General features: G+C 39.9%; 1 protein-coding gene across 5 annotated transcripts in view; it reads left to right on the top strand.

Annotated features, from left to right (window-relative positions):
• The window catches only part of Lrrc7 (leucine rich repeat containing 7), a 435124-nt gene that overhangs the window by 393077 nt on the left and 22286 nt on the right, over window positions 1-19761 (top strand). For all 5 annotated transcript variants that reach the window (XM_076933445.1, XM_076933443.1, XM_076933446.1 and 2 more), the window contains 2 exons: window positions 4632-4853; window positions 13143-13235. In XM_076933445.1, the coding sequence (XP_076789560.1) occupies window positions 4632-4853; window positions 13143-13235 (315 nt within the window). The remainder of the gene's footprint in view (window positions 1-4631; window positions 4854-13142; window positions 13236-19761) is intronic.

The raw sequence follows: 19761 nt of genomic DNA, 5'->3' as shown, positions 1-19761 counted from the left end.
TAGAATAGAAAATCTAAAATCCCCATGTTTTTTTTTTCTTTCTGCCGCTCTGTGTTGACTGAGGTATTATATTTCTTTGCTGGTAGCTTTTATTTTTCCAAATATAATGGGTGTGTATAGTCAATCACAGGGGTTTTTTTTCTTGATGACTGCCTTAAAAGACCGTAATTCTAAAACCCTAATCTTCTCAGTAGAGACATCTATTGAATGTTTACTTTCATTGCATCTGAGATTTTGCTGAATCTTGGTATGAGGAGTCATTTTCCCCTTGAGATTTATATTCTGTTATAAAACTCTGTATCTTATTTTAACACACAACATGTAGCAGGTATGGTGTGTAATGTGTAGCATGTATGTGATATGTGGTATGTGTGGTGTGTAGTGTATGTAGTGTATGTGTACAGTGTGTGGTGGGGGGAGGTGTGTATTCATGTTGTGAAGGGCCTGTACTTGTTCATGGGTGTGTATGTGTGTAAATGCCAGAGGATACTGTCTTTTTACCTATGTTTTTGAGACAGGGTCTTTTACTGTCCTGTATTCACCTGAAAATCCAAGAATGCCCTGTTTCCATCTCTTCAGTGTTCAAATTAAAAACATACATATATCTCATTATGTCCTGCTTTTAAAACATGAATTCTAGGAATTTACTCAGGTCCAACTGTTTGCAAGGCAAGTACTTTCTTGACTAAGCTATCTTTCCATCCCAATTTGTTCTTTCTGTTTTAACTAGCTTTCTCTGATTCTGTTTCAGTTTAGGAAGGATTGGGTGTGACTTGCAATCAAGAAGAGATAGAAAGATAAGTGTTGGGAATGAAGAGATGGCTCAGTGGTTAAGAGCACTAAATGTTTTTCCAGAGGGCCCAGGTTCAGTTCCCAGCACCAATGTGGTGGCTCACAACCATTTGTAAATCTAATTCCAGAGGATCTGATAGTACACGGGCATACATGCCATCAGAACACCCATACACATAAAAAATAAAAATCAATAAATCTCAACAAAATAACTTTTAAAAAGAAATGTTTCCCTTTGGGCCTTCACTGAAACCTCAGACAAAAGTTCCCTGATATTTGTAGGTTGAGGTGGAGATGCAACTCCCCAGTGATTTCCTCTGATGCCCTGGTACAGTCTCACTATCATGGGTTCAGATGAAAGTTTGACTCTTTTAGGTCACCTCCAACATCCCATTGGAAAGGCAGTAGTTTTATTGTGGCTGGGTGAGAGGAGCCATTGAGTGCTGGTCATTTGAGTGCCCTGGCACCCTACTTAGCCTCTGGGTATAAAGGATAATGGCATCGTACTTCAGCAGCCATTTAAGTTTATAACATAAATCATGCACTTTTGAACATCCTAAGTGCCATGAGCTGTCATCCCTTGAAGCTGCGTTTGATTTTTCCAGCACTCAATGGCTCCTCCCACAGAGCCACAATAAGATTACTACTGCCCTCCCAGTGGGATGTTGGAGATAGCCTAATAGAGTCAGACTTTCATCTGACCCCATGATAGTGAGACAACTGTACCAGGGCATTTTCCAATTGTTCAAGAGTCAAGATGGATATAGTAAGGCACAGGCCCAAATACATACCCCAGTGTGTACTCCAACCTCATGCTTGGGTCTGAAAGAGCACTGAGAAAATCACCTCAGTGGTGATCTTGTATGAACACTCTCAACACTGAGCAATTCCCTATAATAAGCCCAATTAGTTTCAGGTTGAATTTGTAGTGAGTTATAGCATTTGGTATCAAATCAACATTCTTTTCTTTGGTTTTTAGTGTAAATATTTTCATGATCTCTAAGGATATTAGAGTATTTTCCCCCTGTAAACTTTGTTTGGGGGCCAACTTGAAAATACCATATTCCAACTCTGTAATGGAATGTGTATGGTTTCTCCAGCCTCCCCTTGAAAGCTCCAAAATTACAGAATCCTCTGATTGTTTTTGTCACTCGAAACGTCACACTGTCTTTGCAGAAAGCTTCGTGCTGGTGTTTCCCATACAGAGTGGGGCCACATGCACATGAATTACTTCCCAGAAGCCCCTGCTTGAATAAACATAGCCTCTGACATTGTGTTGCCATCATTGTGTTGTGCTTCATTGTCAATGTTCTCATCGTCTTGAGAAAGCGTTTGTGCCACTTCCTGTCCTTGAATCACATCCCTCTAAGTGTCTTGTCATTAGTGTTTGTTTAGTTTACACAAGTAGGTGTTTGTTCTTTCCTGTCTGCAGCCATCATTGCTGTCCCCTGCCCACAGCCCAGGAGAGTGGGTGGGCAGGCATAATCACTTGCAGAATGACAGCATGCCCCTTCCACACTCACAATCTGAGAACACAAGCTTTCTTAACTCACAGTAAGGGAAACAACACTGTCCTGTTTGCATACCTGTAAGCGTGAAGTCCCAAACAGAGCATCAAGACCCACAGGCCTAATCTGCTGAGTGGGAAATACTTCAACAGCTGCTAAGAAACTGGCTGTGAACACCAGCCAGACCCCAAGACTCCTCTGTATGGTCCCTTTTCTGTTCCCAGTTGAACTGGGAATGGAGACCAGGTTTCAGTGTAATACCATATAATCAAGAGGGTAACCTTTGATAACAGCTTTGTCAAGTGCTGGTTTGACAGTTCCCAGTTATATGAATTACTTGGAAACATCGAATGCTGTTCCATAACCTTAGTTTCAGTAAAATTGGATAATAATACTAATCCCCTCTTAATGCTGCCATGAGAACTCAAGGAGGTAATGTGCGTAAAATATCTTGGGACATTCTTCACATTTGTGGTGATGCCTAGTGTTTGTTAATTGCATTTACTGTGCCTAGTCACTAAAAAATAAATGAGATAAGCTGCATGTCCTCAACAATTCAAAAATCGGGGCAGGGGGATAGCTCAGTTGTAAAGTGCCCACAAAGTCAGGAAGACCTGAGTTCACATCTCCAGAACCCACAAAAAAAAATCCATGAGGAATAATTGTAGGTCTAGAACTAAGGGAGGTGGAGAAAGAAATAGAGGCTGATGGTTCCTGGAACTCACTGGCCAGCTAGCCTAACCGAATCAATATGTTCCAGGTTTAATGAGAGAACAATTAAGGAGTCAACATCTGGCCCCCACCTGGGCATACATACACGCACATGTGTGTGTACACACGCACAAGCACACACACACACACATATACCACACAAAAACAAATCTCACATCTATGTAATCCCGAGTTCAAACTGGCCTGTCAGAAGAAAACATGCACCAGAAAAACATGTCTAAAGTTAAGAACTGTCAGAACAGAGAAGCCTGTTGCACCTCTGGACAGAGTCATTTCGAAGTTAATTAGCAGAGTAGATTTCAAGCAGACATTATTGATTTTCTCATGCAGATTATATATTAAAGTGCAGAAGCTTTTACCAGTGAAGGTAGGAGCCAGGTAGGAATGCAGAAATCAACCCCTGTCAGCTTTCCTCCTCAAACCTCAGATCATTCTCTCTGACATGTAAGTGGCCATGCCAAGTAAAGTCACTCAGAAAACAACTCAGAATATAACCCTGGGTTTACCAGGGCTTCCATCTACCAAACAAGAGAATAGAAAAACGTATGGCGGTAGAGAACACCTGAACTTCCCATGAGGACTCCCAGTGTTCTGGCAGGAAAGTGACAAGGTTTCTGGAAGGTTCCTTAAGAGACAGATGAGTTTGAGGAATAAGCATTTGCCTGGTCCATGTGGATATGACATTGTGGTCACTGTCATCTGGTAACTGTTTGCACCTTGCACTGGTGCAGGCTAAAGACCCCACAACTTTCCCTCCGATTCTCCATTACTCAAACATCTTTAATGTTCATAAAATTAGTAAATAGTTCATCATGCTAAGACAGCTAATTGGACATATAAATTATAATCCAAGGGTTGTTTATTTTGCATTGCATACTGCCAATTAGTAAATTAGAGTATTTTCTTTTCAAATAACCTCTTGTTTGGAATCCAGCAAACTATTTTCCTCTAGATGATGTGAACCCATCTTCACTATGGGTTCCTTTATTTTTCATTTTCCTTAAGAGCTCTAAATCAAAGGAGAGTGCGCAACTCATTCTAAACACCCTTCACTTCCCATAGGCAGCAGAATCTTACAGGCATTTATCACACGATTGGTTTTTGATGCTCTCGAGCTAATAATATAACAAATTAATAATCATTGATTATTTTCTTCTGAACAAGCTTGTGTTCACTTCTGTCATAGAACTTAGGCAATTCCTCTGTTTTGCCTTATGGAGCAGGATCGTTGTCCCCTGTTTGCTTACATGTCTCTTTGGGTTATTTTTCAATATAAATATCAGCTAACACTCCCCTTTATTTTTTATTGTGAACTCTCATTTTCTTAATATTCTTTTCATGTGAATTTTGTTTTCTGAAAATCAGGAATAAAGTAATATTTGGCAAACCACCAGGTATCTGCACCTGTACAAACATCTCCACCAGGCCCATGAACACCTCCTTACCTTTCTCTTGCTATCCTTACCAGTCTGGGCTGGAAGGTCACATGGCACCCTCTCACCCATGGGTATCCTCTTCCAGCCTTTCACCCATGGGGTGGCACTGCTGCCTTCTGTTTGCCCCCCAGGGAACTCGGCCTGACGGTTCTGTTCTCCACAGGCAGGCAGCCACATTCAGACCTTGATGGGGTCACAGAGCCTTCAGCACCGCAGCCGGGAGCAGCAGCCATATGAAGGGAACATCAACAAAGTGACCATTCAGCAGTTTCAGTCACCATTGCCCATCCAGATCCCCTCATCACAAGCCACCCGGGGACCTCAGCCTGGACGGTGCTTAATTCAAACGAAAGGGCAGAGGAGCATGGACGGTTATCCTGAACAGGTAAGGACTGCTCTTGTAACAGCAAATAAACATTCAGAAAATTACAACTCCATGCTGCACATTGGTCCTCCATACATGACACTCTTCATAGGAACTGATGATTGCTTCCAGTGGTTATAAACAATGACACATTGGTAAAATTCCCTTTCAAAGCATGCAAAATGCAATGTCTTCCAGTCCTGTCCTTTCATCCCACTGTCCATCCCAATTCAGCTCTTCAGCATGGGTTTTGGGTGTTACAAAGAAGCTCTATGCATGGGATATGTTGACTAAGGCCTGTGGTAAAATGCAAGTTCTGAAAGGTGAACTATTATTCCATCCTCATTTGCAGATAAATATTCTTAGTCCTATTTTCTGGTTGTTGAATAGTACAGAGTATAGAAAACTCTAACAAATTATTAGAAGAGTAATACTTTAGATGTTCCAAAAGCTACTGATCATTGTAATGTAGCAAAATCTTAATAATGAGAATGATCGCTCTCCTGCCCTGACTAGGATCAAGAACTCACTCGCCACTGTAGAATGTTCTCCTTCCTTGAGACCAGACAAAAATGAGCCCTGATAGGAAGCTCAGAGAGGAGACACCAAGATCTAGCACATACACTTAATCCCTCTTACTTTGTTATTCAGATTACTAAGCAAAGCTCAGGGCATTATTCACCCCTCACATGGTTTATGAAGGGTCTACTCTGTTATTATCTAGAGCTACACACATTAGATAACCTTCTTTTATAAACACAACAAGTCAATATTAACTTCTTTCTCCAGCTTTTCTCCAGATGTTGCTAAGAGCCATTTATCACTGGGACACCAGCTGCTTCAAGCATTGTCTCTTTCTTACACCTGCTCTGTATCAATCATCCTCAGAATCAGGCATGCTCAAGATGATTCTCTTTCCCTTTTCTTGATCCAGGCTACATGTTGGATTTAATGTGTAACAAGCCAGGCAGGTGCCTGTAGTCAGATAATGATGTATAGCTACTGATTCTCCAGAGGTTCTAAAAAGTTAATGAAGTTTAAATTATGCTTTAACAAAGGCTCTGTGCATATCTGACTCTGCAGGAAAAACTACCCTCCATCAAAAAGTTGACATTACAGGCATAATTAACCACAAGACTGGCAAGCACCCAGAAGCAGAGTGTGCCTCACCTAATGAGCTGCTAGGCACACTGGATGTGATTGCTTCTCTCCTGTTTTGCCTTCCCTAACCTCTGTTTTTCCTCATCAAGCTCTGTCATTCAAGAAATATCACTGGGCCAGGGCTCAGAATCTGAAGTTCTTTTACTATTATGTGACCCTGCCCAAGTCATTCGCTCCTTTTAAGGTTCTGTTTCTTTCTTTAAATTGAAAACAACACTACCTGTCAATAACTTTCATATGGTTTTGGTGAGGACTAGGAGATGTCTCAGTCTGTAAATTGCTTGCAGTGCCAGCATGAGCACATGGGTTCTATCGACAGAGCCCAAGTAAAATCTAGGTGTGATTGTACACCCTTGTGATCTAGAGCTAAAGGAGGAAAATTTCAGTGTCTCCCTAGTACTCACTGGCTAATAAAGACTACTCCACAAGTTCCAGGTCAATACAAGAACCTATCTCAAAATCCAAAGTGAAAGCCTGGTGATGCATGCCTTTAATCCCAGCATTCTGGAGGCAGAAGCAGGCTGATCTCTGTGAGTTCAAGGCCAGCCTGGTCTGCAGAACAACCAGGGCTATACAGAGAAACCCTGTCTCTGGAAATAAAAAAAAATAAATCAAGGTGAATGACACCTAAGGAATCACACCAAAGAGTAATAACTTCTTGCCCCTATATGTATGTGCACACTTATAAGTGTATCCTGCACACACACATGCTTCCTCCTACATATGCATATATTCCCCCAAAGGGTTTTGGTGAGAGTTAGATGACACAGTCTTGTACAGTGCAATGTAGGACTTCCAAACTGACATCTGGGCCTTCTTCCAAAGTCAACTCACTTCATTCACCTACCTGTGACCTAGGTAATGGGAATTCTTGTGAACTCCTCAGTGATTCTACACAGTTCAGCCAAAGTTGAGAGCCACTGCCTGAGGTACTCTGTGGCCTAACAGTGTCCTAGCTGGACAATGTAATAGTTTTATCGCTATCTAGAAGCCATACTAGTTGACTATTTTTTAAATAAACTGATAGCATCTTTGATTTTTCTTTATGCATATTTATAACTGAAGGCAGAATGTGTTTATATACACAGAACATAGAGATACCCAAGCAGCCATGAGATGGAAAACTACAGGACAATGCTTGGGACCTCCCAAAACCCCTTCAGTAATTTACCAGTACAGTTCAGTTCTCAGTTCTATGATCCAAGTTTGCAGCATCTATCTCATTGAATAGAGCTAAGAGAAGTAAAGTACCCCAAATGTGGCAATATAGCATTTAGAAGCTGACCTGGAATCAGGACCTGGTTTTGTGAGGTTTTGTATTCTACATTGTATCCTGAGGCACAATAACCTATAACACAGTCAAGAGTAAGTTCCTATGAAGAGTATCGAGAGCAGTACATGCTACAGTTCAGGAATTCCACCGTGTGACTGCACACAACTTACAGAGTCAATGTATGGAATTCACTATACATTCTTTGCCAAATGATGAGCTATAAGAGCCACGGCATTATTCTGATGTATTTGGATAAAATTATGCGAAAATAGTTACAAATGCCAATACTTTATGGAGTAAAATGGGCTGACTGGAGAATAAGCTATCTCTGAAGGTGTCGGAGATAGTAGCATACAGCCTAGCCATTCAGAGTATGCTATCTTAATTAAATCATTGCTTTTTAATCTAAAAATTAGAAATTTTCTCCTTTTTTTCTATTATTTTCCAGAGGGCAAACAAGCAAGGACTTATTAAGAACTACAAGAAAGAGAGTCCTGAAAATGTGCTAACCTATATTTTTCATAGCATGTATTACTTGCACATATTAGTAAGATTCAGACACACACTCACTAATCTAGGGCACTAACCTAGGACACTAATCTAGTACAGCTTACATTACCCACCTTCACCTTGCTAATATCCAAACTCTAGAGATCATTGTTCCATGCTCATGTTGATTTTTTTTGAAGCCCCAATATAAGAAGGAGAACATACTGTACTCACCTTTGTGACTTTGGCTTTATTCTCTTAACATAGGCTTGTCTGATTCTATCTACCTTACTGCAAATGCCAGGGTTTCATTCTGTAGAGTCAAGTCTCATTCCACTGTCTATATCCACTGCATTCCACTGTCTATATCCACTGCATTCCATTGTCTGTATCCACTGCACCCACAGGCTGTATACACTGCATTCCACTAGCTGTATCCACTGCATTTCACTGGCTGTATACACTGCATTCCACCATGCATCTCCCGGGGTGTTTTTGTTTTTGTTTTTGTCTGTTCATCCAGGCATAGCTCTGTGGTAAACATGAATGTGCAGGCTTCTCTTTGGTATGATTAGTACACTTCCTTTGACTACTTGCCCAGAAGTGAGACAGCTAAGTCAGAGGACAGAGACTTCACTCTTCTCCATAATGTACTAAATCACATGTGAACACCTGACACAAGAGTGCTTCTCTTTCAAGGTAACCATCATTTGTTAGTTTGTTGTTGTTTATAACAACCATTCTAAAGAGCTCGAGATGTGATTTCCTTGCAGATTTTGATAAGTAATGGGTAGTTTTAACAGGCTTTTCAAGCCTTTTTTCTTATATCATTTAACATAATATAGCTTTTCTTCAGCCACTCCAAGAGCTGCAAACCTCCCTTGAAGTCTTGCACACACTTCCAGCAGGTGATAAGACAGCAGCTAACTGAAATGTCTGAGGTCACCATCTGTCAGCCACTGCTTCATGAGCTTCATTTTTCAGGATAGCTCACAAACTTTCATCCTGAGATGACTACACCTCTTCTGTTCCTGACCTCTAAGTACTTGAATGGCCCAGTGTCCAGCCTGGTCCACACCATCCCCTCAATGACAGCATTCATTCCCAGGCTGGATGATTCTTAATTCTCTGTCCCCAGTCCTGGCCCTCCCTCCTGCACTCCCACTCCAGCTGTCTGAATACACTGACTGAGCTATGTCTTCCACCTCTCTCCACCTTGGTTTTCCAAGCACTTGGTAAACATGGTCAAAAGAGCTGTTAATTTTCTTCCATGCCCTTTCTTCCACACCCCTGCCTGTCTCCAGACTTCCACTTCTCACTCAAGGACCTTCTATTCAGCTTTCTGCTATGACCAAAAGTTTCTGATTCCCCTTTCTCACAGCTCACCTCTGTCATGAACATCCTAAGTTTCACATCGTCCCTACCACCCACACCCCACCCACTCCAACTACTTCTGAAACCTCCTAAATTGTCTCTTTCCAGTATACCTCCCTCTGATCTGTTCTGCTGCCAGAGTTGGCTTTCTTAAAATGAAATCTATGCCATAGCACTTCTTTACTTAAAATGATTCATTGGCTTTCGATAGATTGCTGAATTTGTTTTAAACCTTAACAGGATAGTATAATGTCTGTGAGGATCTAGCCCCTGCCTGTACCCTTACAGAATAGTATAATGTCTGTGAGGGTCTAGCCTCTGCTCAAATTGCCTTCTGTTCCTTACTGATCCGTCTTTTGGTCATAATGATCTTGCTGTTTTTAACTACATTATACATAAAATTTACATTCCATAAACTGGTATATTTAAAGTACACAGGTTATATATTAGTATTTATATAGCTGGGTAACATCACTGTAATATAATTTTTTAATGTTCCCATCTTTCAAAAGGAAATCCTTAGCCCTGACTTTCCTTGCTCACTCCCTTCGTCTCTGGATGAAGGTCTTTAGGTAGAGCTGCCCTTACTGATACTGCGCATTTCTTGGCATTTGCTTTCACCTCCCTAGTGTGTTCCAGAAGCAGGTTTCTCTAAGGCCTACTGTTCTAATTACGGTGAGATCAACACAGACCAGAAATATCCAGTCAAGCAACATTCAGGAAGCACATAGATTCACTGTGCTTTAGATAGACATTTCATTTCGTCTCTGAAGAGAAAAACTGAAATAATGATTTTCACTAAATAAGCTATTTATTAACTTCTGGGCCTTTTGTAAAAATGTTGCATTCCAGTCCTTTTCAGCTTCTCTTTCCTGTGAGGTTCTCGCTCTCTTCCTTAGGCCACAGCAGGCATGTGAAACCCCTCACCACAAGAGAAATCCTCCATCTCAGAGACTTTAGTAGGAGACCCCAGTCACCACCTACTGATCTCATACACATGAGCATTTTAGAAATAGCTGAGATGCAGGTCACAGCTAATGTCTCTTTGTCACAGTGAAACAAGTGTCACCTTTACTATTTCAAATGTTAAAAATGTACTGAGAACACTTCCCAGAACTGGCACCAGCAGTACTGTTTTTTAGCTTTTTAGCACATTCCAGATTTTCAGTAATATAAATTAAATATAATCATTTCCTTTTAAAAGGATGACGGGGGCTGGAGAGATGGCTCAGTGGTTAAGAGCACTGAAGGCTCTTCCAAATGTCCTGAGTTCAATTTCCAGCAACCACATGGTGGCTCACAACCATCTGCAATGGGGTCTGATGCCCTCTTCTGATGTGTCTGAAGGGAGCAACGGTGAATACATAAAATAAATAAATAAATGTTTTAAAAGGATGTCTAGAATCTACTTGTGGAAATTGCCCAAGTAAAAGAAATTGGTTCTATTGTTCCTTGTTTTATAATGACATAAGGGAACCCATGTTATTTAAGTACAGTTTTAATGAGATAGAGTCAGATTTGTTGTTGTTGTTGCATAGATACTTTTATATGTACCCATGTGTACATGAATGAGTGTACATGTGTGTAAGTGTCCATATGAGTGTGCATGTGGGTATGTATGTGTCAATGTGAGTGTACACAAGTGAGTCTGTGTGTATTCATGTCTGTGTGTATATCCATGTGAGTGTGCATGTGTGAGTGTATGTGTTCATGTCTGTGAGTGTCCATATGAGTGTGCATGTCTGAGTGTGTGTGTCCATATCTGTGTGTGTGTGTCCATATGACTGTACATGTGTGAGTGTGTGTGTTTTCATGTCTGTGCATATCCATGTGAGTGTGCATACATGAGTGTGTGTCTGTGTGTGTTTCCATGTTCTTCATTGTATACAGTACTGGGTTTCCACAAGGATGTTTTCATATAAAAAATAATAGTGTCCTCCTTTCAATAACCTCTTCCCCTCTTTCCTCTCCTTTCCCATGATCCTCTTCTTCTCTGAGATCAGTGGTCCTCAACCTTCCTAATACTGCAACCCTTTAATACAGTCCTCATATTGTGGTGACCCCCAACCATAAAATTATTTTTGCTGCTACTTCCTATAGTAAAAGTTTTGCTACTGTTATGATCCATAACATGTAAATATCCATGGATATTTACATAACATGGATATATCCATGTAAAGATATATGTTTTCTGTTATTTCTGGTGGTCTTAGATGACCCCTGTGAAAGGGTTGTTTGACAAACCCTAAAGGGGTCGTGACACACAGGTTGAGAACCACTGCTTTAGATAGTTATGTATCTACCTTGTGTCATATGTATATACATGACTTTATGTGTCTATAAAAAATCTAAGACCCACAAATGAGGAAAAAATGCATGCATCTGTGGGCAAATCCAAATACATGGGATGTTCTTCTGTCATTTTCTAATTAATAAATAGTAGTAAAGATGCAAAATGCTACATAAAATACAGCTAAAATATTCCCTCAAGCTACATCAAACTGTTTTATATTCATACTTATAGGCTGTGAGTCATGTAAATTATAAGCTATTATAAGCTAATTTTTGCTATCCTATGAAAACTAGTTTTAACAAATCCAGATCAGTTGAAGGAGAAATTGCAATTACGTGTATCTTTGAAGTGAAAATATAAAGTGTTCTTTGCAACTGTGCTAACTTATAATTTACAAATTACTGACTGATGAGTTAAAAATATAAATCACATTAGTGGATGATTTTTTTGCCTTTGTGAACCACAAGACAGTCAGATATCATTTTAGGAACAAGAATAGTATGCTAAGGATGGTGCCTCTAAGTAAGCTTAGTTCATCTAAAGTCTGGCAACTCAAGTACATCTTAATTAAGTATGAAATGTGATTCATGTTTATCTTAAACCACCTAAGAAAAGATGTGTTTAAAATAGAGAGTGCTTTGGGCATTGGAGTTTAACAGGTTAAGAGGGTGGGTGAGTGCTAGCCAGAGGCATAAAGTTGCTTAATCAGCCAGTCATTCCATCATCTTTAAGAACGTTTCTTCTGTGTATTAATTAAACACAAAGCATATACCAGTGTGAACCTCACCATTTTCTTTCTTGACCTGTCAGTCACCTCACTGCTGCCATCTGGTACCACAAGGCTCCCCTGCTTGCTCTGTACCTATCATTTAATGAATCTCTTTTCTCTTCCTTTAACAACAGAATGCTGCCTCTTAGTCACAAAGCTGTCATTATTTCCCACCCTATATGCAAAGGCAGTATTTTCCCTAATTCGGATCACCCAGATTTCTTCATCTGTTGAGGTTTCCCAGTGTCTTCCTACCAGCTTCCTCTGTAGATGCTTCCTCTGCAGTTTACATTAACATAAACACCCATTCCACTGCATTGCAGCCTCTGCCCACAGTAGGCCATCCATCTAAAACTGTCTGATGCCTGTGGGAGTAATGGTATAAATACTCCCCACAGCCCTGAGCACTGTACCTGCCCAGTCTCTGTCTCACAGACCACATTCTCTAACCTTGTGACCATAAGGTTTTCCTTCTATTTCTTCCTCTCCCACCTCAGCAGCTGCTACAAAACTCAATCCCCTTTTCCCTCAGTGCTTTGATTCCATTTCAAACGCCCCCTCCCCCCATTTGTGAGTCCTTTCTCAAACGAAAAGCGCTAATATCTCTAAATGCTACCAGGCCTTCCAAAGATGTTCTCCGTGACCATATTTAAATCGCCATCACTGCTTTCTCTCACTTGTCTGTACAGTCTTTTCTAAGTAGTCTGGACATGTGTATAGAATGACAAACACTGCCTCACCCCATATATTTCTATATGTCAGGAACTGTCTTTAGATGCCAGTAAGCCTCATGAGCATGCAGAAATATAGAGGACACTACTCCTTTAATGAAATTTGTGTTGTTTACACCAGATCAACATGGGCTCACTAGAAACATGAGTGAATTGCAAACCTTGTTGGAAAAATAGCTGTAATGGCTAGTTGGTGACTTTTTCTGTCTTTTTTTCTTAGTTCTGTGTGAGAATAGAAAAGAACCCTGGGCTTGGATTTAGTATCAGCGGTGGAATTAGTGGGCAAGGAAATCCTTTCAAACCTTCTGACAAGGTAAGAAGTACATTCCTTATTGACAGTCTTAGTTTCAAATGTTGTCTTCCACTGTGATACCATGATGAAAGGAAGCTTATGGGTATGTTTGCTGTGCTGAGCTGATCCTAGCTAATCATGAAGCCAGTTAGAAACCGAAATGTGTCTGTACAGGGAAAAATGAATCCAGCATAGGAGAAACAAACTTTTAATCTTTTTATTTGAAAAGAAAGGGTTTTTGGAACCCTTCTCATGGTTAGTTTTCATAGAGTTTGTGTGTGTGTGTGTGTGTGTGTGTGTGTGTGTGTGTGTGTTTACCTATTTGTTTGACTTTACACTTGGATGTGGTATGGAAATCTATGTAAGCAATTTATAAGAAAAATTTCCAAAGATTTATTTGTAAGTTGTTTACTTGTTACTTGTTACTTAGAAAAATGTTTTCTTATAGCAACAAAATGATCCCACCTTGACTGGGTTTTCAGGCTAGCAGCTGACCTCAATCCACCAGACCTTGCAAAGGGTTTCCTTAACAGAATTTTGGAAATGGGAAATCACAGAAAACAAAGTGTATAAGAAAATTGAAGTTAACATAAACAGAAGATCCAGATCTCATGTCATTGGATAAATGTGTACCCTCCTCACTCCCTGCAGGCCGCTGACGCCCAGCAGGCCAGTCTGACCCAGGGTAGACAATACAATTTTCTACCCTGAGCTATGTAGCCTACCCTGCTTCTGTTAATGCTTAACAATCTCGTATTGAAATCAGTAAGAATAAATTCACTACCAATTACAATGATCTACCTTTGATCTCACCAAACTACACCACCTTAAGTGTCTTCAGGTATAGACCTATTCAATGCACTGCTATTACAGAGGTAGTTCACAGATCAATTGCTGAAAATAAAATCTACTTCTGAAGAAAACTTGAATGTTAAGACTGGGGTGATATCTCAGTGACCGAAGCACTAGGCTTGCATCCCTGACATCAGAGTGTGGATTCCTAGCACTCACATAAAAGCCAGTAGGCATGGCAGGTAGCCTGTAATCTCCAATGCAAGATGCAGAGACAAAGGAACCCAGCTGCTAGCTAGAGCTGAATCTGAAAGTTCTGGGTTCAAGGATGAGACCCTGATTCAATATATAAGGTGATGTGATCAAGGAAGACACCCAAAGTTAACCTTGAGTCTAGCAGGCATATATACACAAATGTAGCCCAAACACATAAGAACACACATGCACAAGCACACGCCCATGCACCCATGTGCATGGACTCCTCCTATCTGGAGATTTCCTTCCGGTGTAGCCCAGGTGTGATAGAGCTCAGTCGTAAAGTAACTCTGTTTTGATTTTTTTGTTTGTTTAAATTTTTAGTTGGTTAGTTGTTTAGTTAGTTTGGTTTGATTTTGGTTTTGGTTTTGGGGGGCATGGGATAGGGGTTTTCTAAGGGGGGAATGGGGAAAGGGGATGGCATCTGAAGTGTAAATAAAATATCTAATAAATAAATAAATAAATAAATAAGAAAGAATGTAAATTTACTTTCGTGGTGTAGTAGATAGGAAATCTTTGAAAATGAGATAACTTTTAAAAAGAAAAGAACTAGATACCAAGTAATTAATTCAGCATATAATTATCAATCAGTCAGGGCCAGTCAAGTCCATACAGTTCATTCCAGGCTTAGCACTGTTTGTAACAATATTATAAGGAATCTCTATACAGACTTTCCTGGTGGATTACTTGATGATGGGTTATTTAGATTTTGAACTCTTTGTATATTTGGGTACTAAACCGCTGCCAAAGGTGTTGACAGACTTTCTCTTCTGTAGAATGCCTCTCCATCTGTTGTTTCCTCTCCTGTACAGAAGCTTTGAATTTCATGTGGCATTATTTGTCACTTTTCAGTTACCTCTCTCTTTTGCTGTTGAAGGACTCAGAAAGTCTTTTTCCCTGTGTCCATCAGAAAAATTTCCACAGTGTTCTGCTATCTGTTTCAAAGTTTCCGTTCTTATGTGAAGGTCTTCACTCCCTTTTGAGCTTACTTCTGTGTACAGTGAGAGATAATGTACCTAATTCCATCTTCTATGTGTCCAGGTTACTTAGCATAATTTACTACAGAGTCCACCTTTGCCCCAGTCGACATTTCTGGCATCTTCATCAAAATCCACAGCACAGTAACAGTGCGGCTGACCACTTTTTTTTTTTTTTTTTTTTTTTTTTTTTTTTTTTTTTTTTTTTTTTTTTTTTTGCCTTCCCCCTTATATCCCTGAGCTCTTTCAATAAAAAGCTGGATACATAATCATCCTTTGGGTCGCTGCCATTCAAAAGATGTGCTCCCCACTTTTCTCTCAGCATAGGAAGATTTTCACTCTACTTTTGGTAGGCAGAAGATAATGTTTTTAAGTTAGGAATAACACATTACTAAGTAGGGTGCTAGAATAATGTTCCGCTTCTGTTTAAGTGCAAAGACTGAGAACTTCAGCTTCAGCATCAATTTCCTCCCACTGTGCTGGCTATGACCACCTTATAAGCATTAATTTATCTTTTGTTTGGGTAACTGTACTGAGACTCAACTGTGTCTGCGATCATATAATTCGCTCTTTGGGTTAAATGTAGCAGATAGAGAGTCGGAATTGTTTAATGCAGCTGCTGAAGGATCCTTCCTTGAAAGTACTTTTCTCTGCCTGATTACACTCCAAACCACTTTACAGTCTAAATCATATTTCCCTGTTATTGCAAAACTGATGGAGGTAACCAGAATTTCACGTCTATAGAACATTGTTCAAGTTAGACATACTTTCCTTGGCAATCCAAACTTATGATGGAGTCTTGATTAACAGTATTCAAATGATCTGAAGATGTTGACACCAATAATTTACAGAAGAGTTTATTTAGTCTGTTCTTTGGGAAAAAGTTTCATGTCTACATAACCCAGTTTCACTTCCTCAGCCTCATGCTCCACACAGATAGAGATTGTGTATGATTTAGAATAAAACCCAGGGCTTGGGGAGAGAAGGTAGATAAAGTGCCTGTTTTGAAAGCACAAGGACCTAAGGTCATTCCTCAGACCACACATTTTCAAAACTACATTTGGTGGCATGGATTTATAATCCCAGCACTAGGGAAAGGGAGATAGACAGGTCCCTAGAACATGATAGGCAGCTACCCTACCTTATTTTGAAGGTAGCTCTAGACCATGAGAGACCCAATCTCAAAAAGACTGCTAGAGGAATGAATGACATCTGAGGTTGTAGTGTAGCCTCCACACACACATCCACACATATGTATGCATACATGCACATACTGCATATATGGACAAATATATATTTATATATAGAGAGAGAGAGACAGAGAGAGACAGAGAGAGAGACAGAGAGACAGAGAAAGACAAAGACAGAGAAATAGGGAAAAAAAGACAGAGAAAAGACTTACACCTATCCTCAGAAATAAACAGTAAGTATATAAAAATACACTAATAATATTCTCTTTTCTACAATGTTGAAAAAGAAATTACCTTTTCATGAGTGGACTAATTCACAGCTGGAGGTGAAATGTACCATATTAAGTAGCAATTTAAATTCAACAAATACTGCCTGAGTCAGAGGAAGACATGTCATAGAGACTCTAGTCTGCAGCGTAATGCATGTTCCCTTCACGTGAACAAATCAGACATTAGCTATGTTCCTGGACATATGCTGTGCCACTAAGCTTGCTGTGTCTTGGCTGCTGAGAATCCTTAACCATCTCATGTTCTGAAATCACTTGGAAGTTTCTACGCTATAGTTACCACTAAATTTATCTCATTCTATTTAATATTATTGATGCTGTTGCAGCCAATCCCAAGGACAGACGGGTATAAAAGAATACCCACACTGGTGACAGTCAGGGAAAGCATACAGTAGTCCCTAAACTGAGGGAGGGAATGCAAATTGGGCAAAAGGAAGCTACATTGCTTAGGGCACAAAATTTGCCATCTGTTCTGGGTTGTGTGAGATTCCTGCAGCAAATCACCTCAGACAAGCCAAGAAGTTTTCTAAGGCTTTAGATGAGTTTATGATTAAGACTCACATGACTGACAGGCCATTTCATACAGGACTAGAGTATCTGGAGCATTGTTTGAAGCAAAGTTAACTTCTCTCTAAGACCCAAGGTGGTCCTGAGCAAATGTGATTTCTCAGGGTCAGAGAATCAGCATGACACTGTCAGAACAGTGTGTAGCTTATGAAAAACTAACTCACCACAAAGCTCATTAGTTTGAACAGGTACTTCACAAAGTGAAAACTGCTTACATATACTTGTAAGAAGAAAGTGTTGGCACACTGGGTGCAAACAGCTCTTTATGGTGCCCACTTCTGCCATCTCAGTAAAGGGGATAGAAGCTGTGATCCAGCTTTTCATCAGAGAGAAACACTGTTGTCACAGTAGTAAGATACTGCTTAAATGAAATATTTCAACCAAGTAAACTTATTGATAAGGCAGAAAAAATGGCATTAATTATCATGTGTTCGGCATTGTATGAAGCTTACTCCATGTATAACCTCATGTGATTATCTTAGCAGCATCTATCAGTCAGATAATATTGTGATCTCCATGTTACTGAGTCCCAGCATGGTTCATTAACTTGACTAAGGTCATTTAGCTAATCTGTGACAGACAAAATCTGAAACCAAATTGATCTGACTCCAAATCTTTTTCTGTTAATGAGCTGTTACATAGGCCTCTATCTGCATATGCCACTTAGCAGAGCGCATGACAAGCTCAGACCCTGTGGTGCCGAGACACATACAATTTTTCTAATATTGAACACATTATAGAGCCCCCTAATTAGTCAAAATCCTCATATTTGCTTCAACAAATCAGTGGAAGTCAGCACGCCTCCTCCATTGAACCACAGCAAGCAGGGAGTTCAGTACAGGGAGGATTGATAATCAATTATGTAACTTGTGGGCTGAGGTATCATCATTGCAGTGTCAATTCTAACAATGAAGCAAACTCACTATGCTTTCTATTAAAACACACACTAATTCGTGGTTGCAAAATCCAAGGAATTTCCCACTGTGAGTTCCATGGGAGAAGAGTAAACCAAAGTAACAGATTGATATCAGGCTGTGCAATATTTTATAAATCAACCCAAGATCCTTTGAATAGAAGAACTCCTGATGAAACATTCAAAGATCATCATCCAGGGACTCTAACATTCTTCCAGCTCCATTTGAGGAAAGGACTAACTGTCTAGAATTTAAAGTTTTTCAAGGAGACTTGCTATAACATCTGGTCAAGATTCACAGGAAAGCTTTGTTATGGACCTAGACTACCCACATGGGTCTTACATCAGGAGACAGCTGAGGAGTGGCACTTACGCTTGATAGTTTATCAAGTGCTCAAGCTAGGCAATACCATGGAGCTCAGCCATTTTTCCACCTGGGGAAATCTGAACATGATGAGAGAGATGAGTCTATGTTGTTTGTTTGTTTGTTTGGTTGGTTGGTTGGTTGGTTGGTTGGTTGGTTGGTTTCTCTAAGGTAACAAAAAATTTCATGCTGTGGGAAAATGCTGGAAAATGTAAAACAGTCATGAGCTTTAAGTAAATGTCATACAGCCTCAGGGCTATCATCAAATCATTTTTGAATCTTGCCTCTAGATTTTCAGATGAGCTGCAACAGGACAAACCCTTCCTACCCTGCCTGCCACTCCTGAAAGAATAAGGCTGTGCGTGTGTGTGTGAAAGAATAAGGCTGGGAGGAGGGGAGAGAGAGAGAGACAGACAGACAGACAGACAGATGAGGAATATTATGTTGAGTTAAAGTTTTCATAAGTTCAATATTAAGAAGAGAAAGGTAGTTAGACTCAGAAGCAGACATTTATTTGTTGGACACCTTTGCCTCTCAGTACATCAATACCAGAGACATTGACAGCAATACCAAATCAAAAGTACTGAAGGATTATTCTCTCTCTCTCTCTCTCTCTCTCTCTCTCTCTCTCTCTCTCTCTCTTTCTCTCTCTCTCTGCCCAACCACCTGTTTCATCAATTTAATGAGTGCACATGCATACTTCTATACATACACATATACCTATATACATATGTATGTACATACCTATAGACAGACAGACATAGATACATTTGGCAGGTGGAGCAGATCCACAACAGTCACACTTCATTTTTTCTTTCAGCCTTCTTAAACCTTCTTAGAAAAAAGTTTTTTATAAAATTACCTCATAGATAAAAATGATACACAAAAGGGGAGTTACAAAAGAATGTTGATAGTAAGTTCTATAAGCTAATTATAAGTTCAAAGCAACAGTTTCATGCGGCCTTGCTTTATCGTAGTGCACACCTGAGGCTTCATCCTTGGATCTGACCTAGAATAAATACTTTTCCTTGATCAAAAATCTATCCCAAGACTATTTTTCTTCTTAGTGTAATTTATATGAGAGCTCACTGTATTCCTTATTATGTAGCCTTTATTTACTATTCTGTGAGGAGGGGGCCCATTCTAATTTTAATTCTAACTTCATTTCATCTTTTTGGAAAGACAACTAAAACCATAGCCTT

This window comes from Arvicanthis niloticus, chromosome 4 (genome assembly GCF_011762505.2).
Source record: "Arvicanthis niloticus isolate mArvNil1 chromosome 4, mArvNil1.pat.X, whole genome shotgun sequence".
Taxonomy (NCBI): domain Eukaryota; kingdom Metazoa; phylum Chordata; class Mammalia; order Rodentia; family Muridae; genus Arvicanthis; species Arvicanthis niloticus.
This window is presented reverse-complemented; position numbering and strand designations above follow the sequence as displayed.